The sequence below is a fragment of the Anser cygnoides genome, chromosome 5 (assembly GCF_040182565.1).
Source record: "Anser cygnoides isolate HZ-2024a breed goose chromosome 5, Taihu_goose_T2T_genome, whole genome shotgun sequence".
Classification (NCBI taxonomy): Eukaryota; Metazoa; Chordata; class Aves; order Anseriformes; family Anatidae; genus Anser; species Anser cygnoides.
Genome location: NC_089877.1, coordinates 58,072,818 through 58,087,853, shown reverse-complemented (window position 1 = coordinate 58,087,853; position 15,036 = coordinate 58,072,818). Strand labels below are relative to the sequence as shown.

The following is a 15,036-nucleotide window of genomic DNA, read 5'->3' as shown; positions in this document are numbered from 1 at the left end:
TGAGCCTGAGTCTGGAAGGCTGCAAAATTATTTGGGGCATATTTTTGCTCTGTTTTTTTCCTGCAGCCTCTTAGTTAATATGACGCTACCAGCAGCAGTGCAGCTCCCACATGGCAGTGGTTCCTGCACAGATCCACAAGGGCAGTACCAAGACCAGTAAATTGCCCACAGCAGAGAGAAAATGTAGTGTCACGAGGGCAAAGCTCAACAGCATCTTTGCATTTTCCTATTGCTGGCAGAAAGTATTTCCTATTACTGACATCCTCTCTGCACTGACTTTTCAGCACTGTTACGCCACAATCGGTCTGTCGAATTGCAGTGGGATGAAAGGGACAGCCATATTTTCTGGTTGCAGGGAACGCCTGTGATTCCTGTGACTGCCACTGTTGCAATAGAGGTGTCAGTGGAGGAAGGAGGGAAGCTTGTGAATTTGTGAGTTTGACCAGGAGATGTGTTTGGTTATGAGTAAATATTCTCTGCAAGTGTCACTGCCTGATGGCAGTGGACACTGTTGTCCCCTGAGCCAGCATCTTCTGGCTTCCATGGGAACTTGAGCAGCAAAGTAGGTACAAGTTACCCGATGCTGTTCTCCTGGGTCAGCAGTGGATTGCAAATCACTGACTGAATTGGGATAGACATGGGGAAAGCAACTGCAGGATGGCAAAAGGCAAAAGAAAACTATGACAATGCACAGGCCACATATGGAGAAAGACACAACCAGGTGAAGACAGGCTGGCAGGATGTGACCTGATCTGTAATAGAGAACATACTCTGGCCAGGGCTCAGTGGTGAGGCCAACAGCACGCAAGACCAAGCTGTGGTTGGACAAAACCCTTGGCCATTAATAAAAAAAAGAACAACCAATACAGGGAAACAAATTGAGCCATCAGTGAGCCGCAGTCCACAGCCATCTTACAAAAAAAGCAAAGAAGCTTACCACAAGGTAGGATAAATACACGTCACTAAAACACGTGCCATCTACCTGTCTCTGTTACAACAGCATCACTCTGTTTACGTGTGTCATCAGCAGAGCCCAAGGGGCCACATAGCTTCTGTGGGTCCAGGAGCACAGCTGGGTGCCAGCTTCAGGCTACCACAAGCCATAGGCATGGCTATGCCATTCCCACACTGATTGCCCTGCCTGCCTGAGAGCTGATGGGATTGAATGTTCACATCTCTGGACATGATGCAACCCAGCTGCTCCTAGCTGGGACAAGCGTCTCTCTTGGCTGCAGGGTCACTGTTGTCCTTTGCTTTCTCATGCCCAGACTTAAAGGCCTTTCTGTAGGCCTTGTGTTGGTCCAGGTGTCACACATGGCTACCTGCCTGCGCTTACTGAAGGGTGAAAATATACATGGCCTCATTCCAGAAATCTCCAGCAACTCCAGGCAAAGAGTTGCTGCCCCAGAGATGATTTAGAGTCTTGGTAGTTTGAGGTGAAAATGGCTCTAGCACAGGCCTTTCTGTGTCTCGGTGTGCTTCTTTCTGACCAGAGACGTTGGAGGTTTGGCAGGAGTTTGCTGTTTGAAGGCCTGGATGACTGAGGCCCAGAAGGAGGAAGGTGTCCTTAAGGAGCTCCTGGGGAGAAACTAAGGGCAAGAGGGTGGCGGCACAGCAAGCTGTTTGTTGGCATTATTCTCGTGGCATCTCTTGGGCACCCACCCAAGAAATGTGAAGGAGGCCCAGAACTGTCAGTAGACAGGGATGAACAAAGAAGAGATCACTGAAGAGCTACGAGGAGAGAGCCAAGATTTGTCCACACCTTTGTATCAAGGGTTGCAAAGTGGGCCCCGCGAACCACCTGGGCCACAAGATAGAGCACTTGGGTGATCCCAAAACCCCGGTGTGTGCTGTTGTTAACGCAGCAGTAGGAAGGCTCAGGCCTGAGGGCTGAAGGCAGACTGCAGCAGTCACAATCTGCCTCACACGGCCACCACACCACCAGTGAGGGCCAACTCCCTAACCCCTGCCTGTTCTTTTGGGAATCCAGAGCAGTATTCATCTTCACATTAGCTCTCTGTGACAAATTTTCTGGTGATTGGCTGTTTTAAACATCCGGGAGCACCCCAGGGGGTTCCAGAGAAGCTGTACATGGGAATCCCCTTCTCAAATCTTTCTTCCAAGACTCAGTGATTTCGGCATGAGCTAAGTAGACAGTCAAGTTAATTTTTTAATAAGCCACTCGAGTAACAGAAGCCTTATTTAAATAGCCTCCACTCCCAAGGCTGTCAGTTATAGCTGGGCTAGCTTTATGGAGGCATCAAGCATGAGTGCCTACTGGTTTCATGTCTGGGGAAAAAGTGGGTGTGAAACAGCAGCACAAAACTTGCCAGTCTCCGGGCTGTTCTCAGCTCTTCACTTTCACCACATCTGCTCCAAAATCTATGCTTCCCTCAACCTTTTGACATGACTGGCTTTGTAGTTTAACCTCAAATTTATGACTGCATTTCTGGGGCTCCTGATGGCTCTCCTGACTATGAATCAATTCCTCTGACCATGGTACATTTTCTAGAAAATCTGGTAGGTATCATAAAATAAATCTGGCTGGCAACATCATTTCTCTGATGTTTTCAAGGAGGACTTTTCTCAGCCACCGGTACCAAAAGTCCCAAAATCATGAACCATGGCCTCAGAGTCATGAGACTGGGGAAAAAAAAGTCCACTGATATGGGGGACTTGGGAGTCTGTTTTTCATCTGTGAATTTCCCCTATCTACTCTCTCTTCCTTTACCTTGTATGACGTGTATATAGTTTTACCTACCACCTTGACTGAGGTAGTTTTAAACCCAGTAGCTGGAGCTTTCATTTTTATATTTCTCTCTTATCTGCCTGGCATTGTTTTTTCATCTACAGTCCCTCCCCAGCCAGTGTAACAGGAACATACGATGCCCGTTTTATGGAAGGATTGCAGTTTTGAGCCACGTCATTCATCAACCCTGAATTACGTGACAGTTCACCTCATTGTCCCCACAGCTGCTTATTTTAGCACAATAGTATGTTTAAGGAAGTGAATGTGTGGATCTAGGCAAATGACCACACACACGTATTTAAAACCTCTGGTTACTAAGAGTTCACATGTATGAACAGTGTATCACGAAATAAATCAAACGCCTTCTTCACTTTCTTCTCATCGGAAATGGTTGCTCCTCTTGAATGGCAGATGATGGATATCTTCTCTCTTCTGACAAATATGTTCCTTTAAAAAAATAATATATATATATTTAATGACCACTTATATATGCAGTATAAAGTTATTTATTGAGACTGTATAACTGATCCCAAAGTTCAGATGCTTCCTCACAGCAGCTATTTGTGGTTCCTGGCAGTGGTCTGCAAATGCTCTATAGCTGTTTTAACCAGCAGTAGTCAACAGAGAGACTATCTGCTTTCACCACAATGCTCTCTGTCTGGTGTCTCACAGTTGGAGAGTGTTGTAACCACTGATGTAGGAGTGCTTACTTCTTGCAAAAAGACTGCCTAAACTTCAGGTGACTACACTTGATCATCAAAACAAAGCCTATGCCTTGCCTTGGTTCAGCAGAAGGATGCTTAGAGATATTTCTTGTTTCCTAAGAGTCTTCTCTATGGCCACAACAGCCAGAGTGTTCAAAAGAAGGCAAAACTCAAATAGAAATCTAACAAATGGACAAAATTGCCAGTTTCATATCTCAGGAATCACATGGAAGGCTTTTGTTTGGTTTTGTTTTTCATGAGTTGGTATTAAAGATGCCTCATACAGTTTTCATTTATCTCTGCATTCAAATCCCGTGAATGCTTTCCCCTTCATTAAGCTAGGATGGAGGCAGCCATTGTAAGATGGAGCTGCGCTCCGGCTGGATTCCTCATATAGTCCTCTAGCTTTGAAGCACCATTTTTTTTTGACTTTCTCTCTCTCTCTCTACAGGACTTTGAAACTATATGGTTTCAAATCCTACTGTCTTGTGTATGTCATTAAAAATGGTCAGTCTGCTAGGTAAATAAGTGCCACTTATTTCCTTAAATAAGGAGCCACTGCTGCCTTTCCTTTACCTGCTGAGATTGCCTGAAAGGAATGACTTTATGTACTAGTCTCTTTATTACTAATGAAGGGAATAATAATAATAATAATAATAAAGCAGTTCACTGACTTGGTGGGCTAATAGGTCATAATCTTTTTTTATCCACAGAAATAGCAAAAACATTGTTTACTTTCAAGAACAGCAGAGCAACCAATCCACAGCAATTTCTTACTTTCTATTAAAGTTAACAGACATGAAAGCTAGTGGCTGGAAACTCAAGAGACAGGTAACATAGTTTCTGCGTGAGAAAGAGGAGCCCAGATTCAGAATGGGAGTGATGTGGCTGGTGATGAGTATTGTAGGTGGTACGTCTGCCATATTTAGGAACTGATGACTCACGATACTAGATTTGAGCGGTCAGACCAACATTATCTTTGTAATACTGTGTCAAATAGTTATGGTACCACGTGCTACTAAGGAAGGCACACAAAACAAAGACAAACTCAGGTCCTGTTTCATTAAAGGCTGATTTACACTTTAAAACATGAAGACTGATATCCTTCACAAATACTGGGGGCAGGAAGGGAGGTGTGAAGGGCTGGTTTGTTTTTATCTTAACCCTTACAAGGATAGTTTTATTTTATTATTATTATTAATATCCAAATAAGCCCCTCAAAATTCTCATCCCTACCAATATTTCTTGGCATAGAAGGATGATTGGAAAATGATTTGAAAATGAAAAATATATAAATAATGTGCTCTGCTGATATCCTTGTATTCATGTATTCATGTTACGGCTTTCACTGTGTCTTTTTTCTCTTCTGCCCTTCTGTATCTCAGGTGAATTAGTCCAAAGGCTTTCAACCAGTGCTTTGTTCAACTATTGTGTTTTTTTCTACCTCCCCTGAACTGTATCTGAAATTTGCTTTTTCACCTTTCCTAATAATGGTTATTTTATAACTCCAACTTCTCTGTTGGAAATCAAAAGTTATACATGAGTAGCTAGTAACAACAGACAATGGCAAAATAAAGCCTTTTGCTTTCCCCCTCATTTTCACTTCCCTCTTTGCTAACACCTCAGTGTTAGCAAAAGCACTTCAGACTCTTCAGGGAAGATCAGATATTAATGCAACTGGCCTGGATACGCAGCAACAGCACTCAGTGAAGTTCGTCAAGTCTCCACACTTCTCAGGACCCTTTTCTGCTTCATGCAGGACCAGGCTCCAGTGAGGATCTTTAAATCTGAAACAATAAGCTCTAAGTCAACAGGCTCACAAAAGCTCACGTGTTCTTCAGGACTTAGCAGTTAAGTTTTCAAAGATATCCAAAAAAAAAAAAAAAAAAAGAAAAAAAAGAGAGTGATGTGGTTGGAGTGGCTGTCCATCTGCCATGCGGCTCAAATGACCACAAGCACTGCTTACCCAAGGGGCTTTACTTAGGACTTGCAGCATCCACAAAGGTGCCTGGTGGGGTAGTTTTGTTGCTAAGGCCTCTAAATAGACAGCAGAGAACAGCAGCACCTCTGGAGGTTGGTGGAGGGTGCAGTTCACATTCAGGCTAAGCTGCTCTCAATACAGCCTCTCCCTCCATCTGCTTCTGGCTGCTCTGCTCCTGGCCACATGTTACTGCTAATCCCCTTGTGCCTGCCCAGCTGCTGCTGTGACCCTGGAGGGCCAATTCAGAAAGGCAAACCGGTGGACAACTGACCCAGATAGAAAAGGGGAGGCATTTTCTGCTAGCTTACCACTCTGTATAAGTTCATTGCAGGGTCAGGCTATGTACTGGTCAGGGAGAATGCAGAGAAAAGATCAGTCCCAGCTAGGCTGTTATTCTGATGTGGCTGTGATGTGAAACCACATCCTCGCAGCATCCCATGGTCATGGTCTCACCTCCAACGAACTGCGTGGGGCATCTCTGCAGGATAGTTCAAGGCTCTCATTCCGGGCAAGCAAGAGGACAGATGACCACCATGCAGGCTCTCTTGCAAAACAGCATCGTGCTTTGGCCTCTAGCCACAAGATGCGACATCTGATTCCTATATCAGACATCAGTCTGGTGTTTGAACTCAGATCTGTCACTGTGTAGCAAAGCCCAAGAACTCCTCCTTTCAATTCCTCCCAGTAAACCTTGGCCGACAGCCACAAGCAACACAAAGTGCAGTGGATCAAGGACAGAGGGAGGAAAGGGCAGGCAATGTCAAGAAGGTTTTATGGACCCATTTGGTAGGCTGGCAGCAAGACATTTCTGCTGCTTTCTTACCACACATCAGGAAAGTGGGATTTCACATCCAACTTGCCTCTTTCATCCACGTCCCTTTTCACTTGAGCACCTCAATGTGCCCTGACCTCTTCTAGGATTTTCTCTGTGTAAGATCTCAATACATTAGAGGTAGACACTCCATTTTAGGAGCAAGAAATGTAATTACCTATTTGTCTAACAAGTGGGAACATAACACAGTGAGATTAGAAACCCTACCAGAGATCTACCTTCCCCAGTATTGCGAGTATAACCCAGGCCAAGAGCAGATGTCCAACAAAGAGGGTAAATACAGAGCAGGCTCACAGCAAACCTTCTGTAGTAGGTTATCCCATCTTCCCATGATTTGTGCTCAGGTGCTTAACAGAGGTGTTGTCTCTGTTCTGTCAACAAACCAGGAAGATGAGATATTTTATAGGTGATAAACATGCATGTGCTGACTGAGGTTTGAGTCTTACTCGGTGAGCCTCACAGAACAAGAAGCTCCCGCATGCTGCTAAGTATATGTTGAGCTGTTGAAGCAAAACACAACCAGCATCTGATGTTAACACCTAACAGTAGCTGGTAAGCCCCAGCAAAAACAGAGCTGTCACAGAAAGGAGAGGACAGCTACTTTGGACAGGCTCTCCTCAACAGATTAGCCTGCTGCCCCCAGATGAGGTGCCCACAGGTAACCAGCTGCTTCTTTAGAGAAAGTAGTAGGGTCATGAATGCTGCATTAGGGAGATGTGGGGATTCAGCTATCTCAGCCCAGCCACCACAGAAGACAGGACTTCTGGGCTGAGCAGAGTATGAGAACAGCAGACTCTAAAGGCCTGCATAAAAACGTGCATTCAGTTCCAGCGAGTCAGTATTACAAGGAGAATTTTCATGAATTGCCTGTTGAGTGCTGCTTTCTGATTTTCAGTTTAAGGGGAAAAACCGTCTCCAGTCCTGGTGAGCTGAGCAGAGAGTTGTCAAGCTCAGGGCCAGAAGACTGCTCTGGATAGGGCCCAGAGCCAGGAGAAAGGCAGGGGGCAAGGGGAGCAAATGGATGCCCTCCCCTCCTCCTTCCTGGAATCGGGCTGTGATCGGGAGCATTACTGCTGGGAAGGATCAAGGCTCCTGAGCTGCCAGGCCAGACCTTCGCAAAAGGCACCAGGCACATGTTTTTTCTTCCTGAGTGTAAATTCATGCCTACGACTGCTCTTTGTCAGTTGAGACTTTGTGGCTAGCAGCTGGCTGGCGGAGGGTCTCCTGAGCCCAGCATCAGCTCTGTGGTTGAGGCACTGCACCAACAGCCAAGAAAAAGAAAAAGAAAGAAAGAAAAAAAAACAAAAAAACATGCCTGGTGAAGGCAGATTAAAAAGTCACACGCGTCTCCTTCCTGAGGCTCTCACAGGTGCCAGACACAGGAAGGAGACATGGCCTGAAGGCAGGGCCTTGCCTCTCCCTCATCACTTGGCTGATGCAGAGAAGAGGTACCGGGACGGGCTCCATGCCTCTCCCTGCGCCCTTCCTGAGGAAGAGCGTGGTGCAGAGAGGAAGCAGCAGGCTGGGAGCAGTGGCTATGCACAGCAGAGCCCTGCTGACAGGCCTGCGCTGCTCCGTCCCCTCCTTTCTTGTCCTGCACACGTGCACAGACATCGCGGGGGACACGGGAGGAGGCCAGAGGCCCAAGAGCCCTGAAGAGCTGGGCCTGGAGAAACTGAGGAGCAGAGGGGGAAGAGAGGAGGCAAAGGAAGGTGGCAAGCGAAAGAAACATTGGGAACCATGTGTCTACAGAATGTCTTCTACCACTTCCTTCCTGCTCTGCACCATAACTGGCTGCTTGCTGGTGAGGCAGGTACCTCAGGGGGAAGCATGCCTTCGCACAACGAGTGGCGAACAACAGGCGTAGGCAGTGCAGAAAGAAGAATTCTCAAACAGGGCCAAGAAGCGCATGAAGCCCTGGGGGAGGGGAGGAGAGTGCACCTTCAACCACTCGGAGAGGTTTTGTGCGCTACGGCACCGTTGCTCATGGCTGAGACAGCATGCGACTGTGCCACGTCCCCACATCGGCTGTCGCTGCCTCCATCACCTATCAGTTTCATTCACCTGCTGTGCTTCACGGCTCCGTCTCCAATACACCTTTGTGTTATGCAGGCTCCCGGTGGTCTCGCATCGCTCAGCCGCAAGGAGAGGTCAAGCTCTCCTATGCCATGAAAGGGTGAGGTCTGGCACAGAACCTCTGCTGACCCAGAAGACAAACACTGATTTTATCCCCCCTCCACAACTGTTTGGTTGGTGGCCTGCAGAAGGCCTCATCTCATTGACCCAGGGTGGCAGGTGCCCAGAGGCAGAAAAAAAATGAATGTCACTCCTTATCACAACTATCACATTTCTAAATTAATACCAGCTATGAGTACACTTTCACTGCTAGCAAAAAAAAAAAAAAAAAAAAAAAAAAGAAGGAAGCAAATTCGAAAACATTGCAACAGCCCTGCTGAGTCCTATGCCGTCTTCCCCCCACACAGTAGTGAGGATCCTCTTCTTCAGTCATGCTGAAGCTGGGACATTTGAAACTAAAGGAAGCTTCAGATCCTCATAGAGAGGACCTGAACATATCCATTGGACACCAGACGGTCCAGCTCTCAGATTAGGAGAGATGAGGGATGTGTCCCTCTGGCACTTGGCTGGATCAAGGTGCTTTGGCCTGACTAACGCAGCTACCACTGCCTGCTAACCTCTAAAGGTTTCCGCATGCAAGCGGAGCATGGTTTGCCGCAGAGGGAAGTGGAAGGTAGACACTGAGCAGGTCACACCCTCCAGTGTACTTCTTCCACACCAGCAGCACTTTCTCAGTTCCTGTGTCTACAGAGTCCCCATTCCAAGTGTCACCCTGAGGAACAGCTTTCTGTGCCACCAGTGCTGGGGATGGCAGGTACTGCTGCCTCTGCCCCACCTGCTTGCTTACCAGGACTGGAAATGCATCTTCAGTCAGAAGCTGCTCTTATTGGGGCTCTGACAGTGTGTACTTGCTGCACATGAGCACATTTTGGCATGGGCCAGGAGAACTTGGTCTTTATGGCTGTGGCTAGCACATCACTGCTGTGAGGATTTTGCAGCCTAAGGCAGCCTGTGTCCATTTCCTCATACCATCCTTATCATGCAGTAACTAAACTAAGTCAGGGGACTGAATGTCCCGCAGGCTATCTTGAATGATAGGTGCTCTGTTAGGCATTCAGGTGGAGCAACTTATGCAGCACCAGGAAGGGGAAGGAACGGCCCCACCAGCTTGCCCACCCTCCCAGAGATGTAGGAGACAATGCAAGTCCTCACGGCCCTGGGAGCAGACTGCTTCCCCCTAGGTCTGCTTGAGATTGGCCCAAACCAACAAAAAATAAACACAAGCTACCTTCTCCCCTGTATGAACACAGGGTTAAAGAAATTGCTCGTGCACAGTGAGGACGAAGGCTCATACCCCACCTCTGTGTGAAGGGACTCAACCTCTACCAACACATCTCCCCTTGGCAGTTAGCTGACTGTTCCCTGGAGCAGGTATCCACCTGAGTGCCCAAAAGATTAGGCCAGGCAGGTTCTCTTCTTATTAAGTATCTTGCACCGCGGGCAACTTCAACTCATAAATGCAGGTAAGTACAAGTTTTAAGAGAATACAACACCATTACAGCACTTTCACCTCCATGTTCCTCTCTTCACTTGGCAGGAGATTTCCTTGTGGAAGTCATGTGGCTTTGCCAGAAATGCATCTCCTAGCACTACATAACACTAACCAAATACCAAGTCTGCTCTTGTGTATGGTTGCCTTGGAAAGGTGGAGATTTTGTAACCACTCCTTTTTAAGGAGCATTAATTTTCTTCACCACCATTTCTTAAAAGCATACATATTCTTCTCTTCAGTCTTGTTTACTTCCTTTCACTACATATTTCCTGTTGTTTCCCAGAGGTATCAAACAGATGTGGTAGGCAGCTTTGCTGACTTGCTATGGTGAATGTTATATAGCACTACAAGTTTATGTTCCTCAGCTACAGCTATTCATTAAGAGGAGGGAGGTGTAAATTATCTAGATTGGAACCACTGTGCTTTATTACAGTGTGGAAGTACACACCAGTATCTGGATTCTAGTTTCATGTATGCTGGGTAGTCTCTGATACAATAACTGCCCCCACCCAATTGAGATGGTTGTCCCATTTGACCAGAAATGATAGCTTCTGCTACCAGCCTCCTTCTGAAATCTCAGCAGTTTGCAATTTTTGTTATTGAGTTTGAAAAAAAAAAAATAAATAAATTGGAGATTTATGCCCTTAATGCTGTTAATTTCCTCTGCAAAGTGACTTTAGTATTTGATCAGCAGCTCAATTCTTATGTCTTATTTATGAGGCACCCTAGTTTAAGGTCAGTCCCCAGTCCCTGTTTTAGTGACTAGGCATGCTATAGTCAAGAAATTCCTTCTGAGGAAAGGCACTTTTTCCTGGAACTAAATCAAACCTGGCTTCCAGGGGATGCTACAGGAGAGCAGCAGGTCTTGGAAAGCTCACCTGTCCTAGATGGTTCCCCAAGACAAGCATCCCATTTGTTCCCCTGCGATGCCTTTGCACCTATGGAACTATAACTTTTACTGACACATTTCTAAGTGATACAAATGTTAACTTTCCATTTTGCCTTTTCTGATTCTCAGGAAAAAAACAGCTGGAGAGAAATCATGGCAAATTCTACAGACTGTCTCACAACTGTAAAGGATAATGCCACCATTTGCACAGACATTTCCTACAAAGACAGCAAGACACTTCTCATTGCTGTTTACAGCTTTGTTTTTGCAGTCGGCCTTCCAGCAAATTGCATAACTTCCCTGCTTACATTTATGCAAATCCAAAGGAATAAAGTAGTTGCCATCTACATTTTCAGTTTATCTTTGTGCGAGCTGATGTATTTAAGTACCTTGCCTCTCTGGATTATCTATGTGCAAAATGAGCACAAATGGTACATGGGTGAACAGATTTGCAAAATAACAGGATTCATTTTTTTCTGCAACATATACATCAGCATTCTGCTTTTGTGCTGTATTTCTGTGGATCGCTATGTGGCATTGGTGTATGCTCTGGAATCAAGGGGAAGAAGAGAACGGAAAAAGGCCATCATAATAGTATGCTTTCTCGTTGCTGCGGTTACAATAATCCACAGTCCAGTATTTAACATGAAGAGTATACATAATGATACCTGCTTTGAGACTTTACCCCTTGACAAAACACTGGCTTCTTTCGGCTTTGCCAGATTCCTATTTGGATTCGCCATACCTTTCATGATCCTCATTTTCACAAACTACAAAATTTTCCAAAGTACAAAAACAAGTACCAGCTTGACTTGTCACCAGAAAGCCAAAGTAAAGTATCTGGCAATTGCCATTATTGTCATTTTCCTGATCTGCTTTTCTCCCTACCATGTGGTACTCTTAATAAGGTCTGTGTACTTTCTGCTTCATACAGATTGCTCATGTCCATTTGAAAAAGACATATACCCAGTTTTTACAGTGTTTCTGTGTTTATCCACTGCAAACAGTGTTGCCGATCCAATTATTTATGTGCTGGTTAGTGAAAACGTCAGAAAAGACGTTTTAAGGAGTCTGAGAAGATGGAGGTCGAACTCATCCAGGTTCAACTCATCTGTTAGTCATAAGACTGAGAGCGCCAGACTGAAAACATCAAAAGAATTGCAGGAAGGAGTACAAAGAGAAGAAAACAAAGAAATAGCAAATTCATCCCACGTTGAAAAGACCTGTCACACCAGCAAAGACCCAGAAGGTGGTAGCTAGCAGTTTGCTGCTGCAACTAGCTGCTGACAGCAAATAAGAAGTTCTAAACTTGAGCTGCAGACTGCATGCTGTGGCACACAAGTATTTAAATGCTGACCTCTGAAGGAAGGTTTTTTTTACAGTACATGAGCCAGCAACTCCTAGTGGACTCTACAGGAATAATGCTTCTTATTTATGTTTCTCTCCTACGATAAAGTTTGCCCACCAGTATCATCAACGCAAACCTTGCTTGGTGAAGGATGTGTGGAATAAACTATGAAATTTACTTTGACTCAAACTGAAGTCTTAAAAGCTTATTTTTTTGGAACTGCTCTTCTCCTTTCACAAACTGAGAGACGGTTTTATCTTCTGAGTTGGACAAAAAAGAAACACTGCACCTAGGAAAACAATGTAAGGCCCATTCTTCTGGTTGAAATTACTAGTTCTCGAGAAGGTACATGTTCAGATTCTCATACACATGCACCGTTGTTAACGTTTGCGGTTAACCAGTGGAAAATATTAAAAATGAGGAAGTCTTTCAAAAAGAGCCTTGAAAATGTTCCTAATGCAAAAGTATGCAGCTTTACCTAGCTTGCACATTCTGAATATAATAGAGGGCAAAATAGTGTCCTGAAAACACATAGCAACAGTACTTCTACAGTATTACTTGAGAAACGGCACTGTCCTGATATTCTTAAAAATGTACATTTCTAATGCTTAATATTTTAGCATTAGTAGATTTTACTTGTTTTGCAATAAATTCTGGAATGCGCTGAGGTATATAGAAAATGTATAAATTTCCAAGTGGAATTGGGGACTGTTTTTATGCCATCTCTGAACATTTGTTGAAGCTGTGTTTCATTTCTGACTAAGATAACATTTCCCTCCCGGTATCGATCTGTTGTTTTTCTTAGTGTGTAGGAGTCTGTACAAGAGGTAAGAGCCTTACAGAAAAACGAAGGGTGGCAGCATGGAGAACGTAGTCCCTTTTGCACATAGAGAGGGACTGCCTTGGACATGCTGGTGGTGCATAATGAGACTATGCTGGACAGATTTCGTTGTTACTGCCTCTGCTTTTGTTGTGAATAAATTACTGATGGCAGTATCCTGTGCCCTCAAGACAGAAATTACAAAGTAAGAAGCATATAAACCTGCCACCTGGCAAGATTTAACTGAACACTTTCTTTGTATTTTTATGTGATCAAAATAAAACAGGAAAAGATCATGAACCAATTGCATGTTTATTTGAGTACAAGTTTCTAAAGTGTTCCATGGTGTCATTCTGCTTTATCTGCAATGTTGTATTTCAGTGATATTTTTAAAATGCCATTAATGTCCACATTTCTGAACCAAACTAATATTAGCCAAGGTTAATGTAAATATTTGCTAATGTTTTAAAATTGTCATAGATATTTCTGTACTTTATGCTTGATTCTTACACACTTTTTGAAAGAAGCGTTGTGCCAAAACGGCATTTCCTCAAGTTATTGTATTTATGATGTATTTAATTTTTGTATTATTTAACGACTCCTCTGGCATCTTCCTATGAAATGTTTGTGTCCTCAAAAATTGTTCACATGGTACTGAATGGACTAGAGTATTGTTTCTAGGAAAAATGTGAAATTCTGTTGTGATGTTAATTAACAAATAGTGTTTTTCTATTTCCATATGCTTCCTAGAGATCAAACTCTCTAAGGTTTAAAGGAGAGATTCGTGAAGTGCTGAATACCCACAACTTTGCTGAAAATCAGACTTTCCATTACTAAAAAAAAAAATCAGTAGCAGGCGTTGCTCGTAACAGCCCCAGTGGTGTTGGTTAATCTCTGAAGATGCGTATGCAAACTGCACCAACCTCAGGACTTTCGTAGTCTGAACGTAAAACTTTGATGAATAACAGCAGTGAATTTGGAAGAAACCAGAGAGACAGACTTCTGAGCTGACTGAAATGGATGCAAATTACATATTCACCCTGATGAATTTAGAAATCTCTCTTTGATGTTTTTTCTCTGATAAAAAGTGAGTGTATTTAGAGCAAACAATATCGGAGTCCAGGGCCACAGAAGCAGGGGACAGGAATTATCAGGGTCCGATGCAACAACAGTAATTCTTTTTCCTTGCCTAATTTACTTGCCGTTCCAAATTACTTTATCATTGTGCATCTTCTCTTAATGAAAATCCTTGGAGCATCTGTGTCCAGACACACTCTGAAATAAACCCCTCTGCAACCTGATCTAACTTCGGAGATGACCTACACGATCTCCAGTGGTCCTTTCCAACCTAAATTATCCTGTGACAGAAAGCTGAAGGGATTACAGGAGCCAGATACCAAGCAACGTATCCATATGGGAAAACTGCAAAATCCTAACTTCTTTAGGAGTTACAAGTAGAAAAACAGTTTTATGGCTGAGTGAAGACACCAAGAAATGCTATTTCCATGTTGTTAAAATATCCCATCAGGTACTGACTGTTCCCATGTGATAAGCTGAAGCGTGTGATCTCAGTGTTTTGTCACACAGTATCTGAGGCACAGTATCATAAGGCAAATGAAGAACCTCAACACTGAGACACTGGCTAGAGACCCAGCCAAGGACACTATTAGGATCAGAACGGCTCTGAAAGGTTGATTGATTGTGTGGATCTTTCCATCATTCCCCCCTGGAAGGAAAACGCCAGTGAGCCTGTAGGGACCGCTTCAGTCTGTGAGGAACAATTCACCTACTACATCTTATCTGCGGTTCTCAGCCCAGCTGTTTGGATCTGCCCCTGGTAACCTGCCAGCTTTCTCAACTCATTTTAAGCTATAAGATGACTTGGAGATAGTACAGAACCAACCCTAGGCTGTGCTTCCTAACTTGATCTTTAGATGGCCAGGTTTCCACAGAAACCTCAAAGCAGTAAGTTGCTTACAAGCATAACAGGGGACAGAGTACAAATTCCACTCTATTTTGTATTCACCATTTACTCAGGTAAGATTTCCATAATTTGATTTAAAGACTAGGCTACTTAGAACCGTA

General features: G+C 44.3%; 1 protein-coding gene across 4 annotated transcripts in view; it reads left to right on the top strand.

Moving 5' to 3' along the window:
* The window catches only part of GPR132 (G protein-coupled receptor 132), an 86,386-nt gene extending 71,350 nt beyond the window's left edge, over positions 1–15,036 (top strand). For 3 of the 4 annotated variants that reach the window (XM_048069700.2, XM_048069699.2, XM_013183087.3), the window contains one exon: positions 10,913–15,036. In XM_048069700.2, the coding sequence (XP_047925657.1) occupies positions 10,937–12,043 (1,107 nt within the window). In that variant the 5' untranslated portion in view covers positions 10,913–10,936 and the 3' untranslated portion in view covers positions 12,044–15,036. The remainder of the gene's footprint in view (positions 1–10,912) is intronic. The other variant, XR_010832020.1, reaches the window with a different exon arrangement.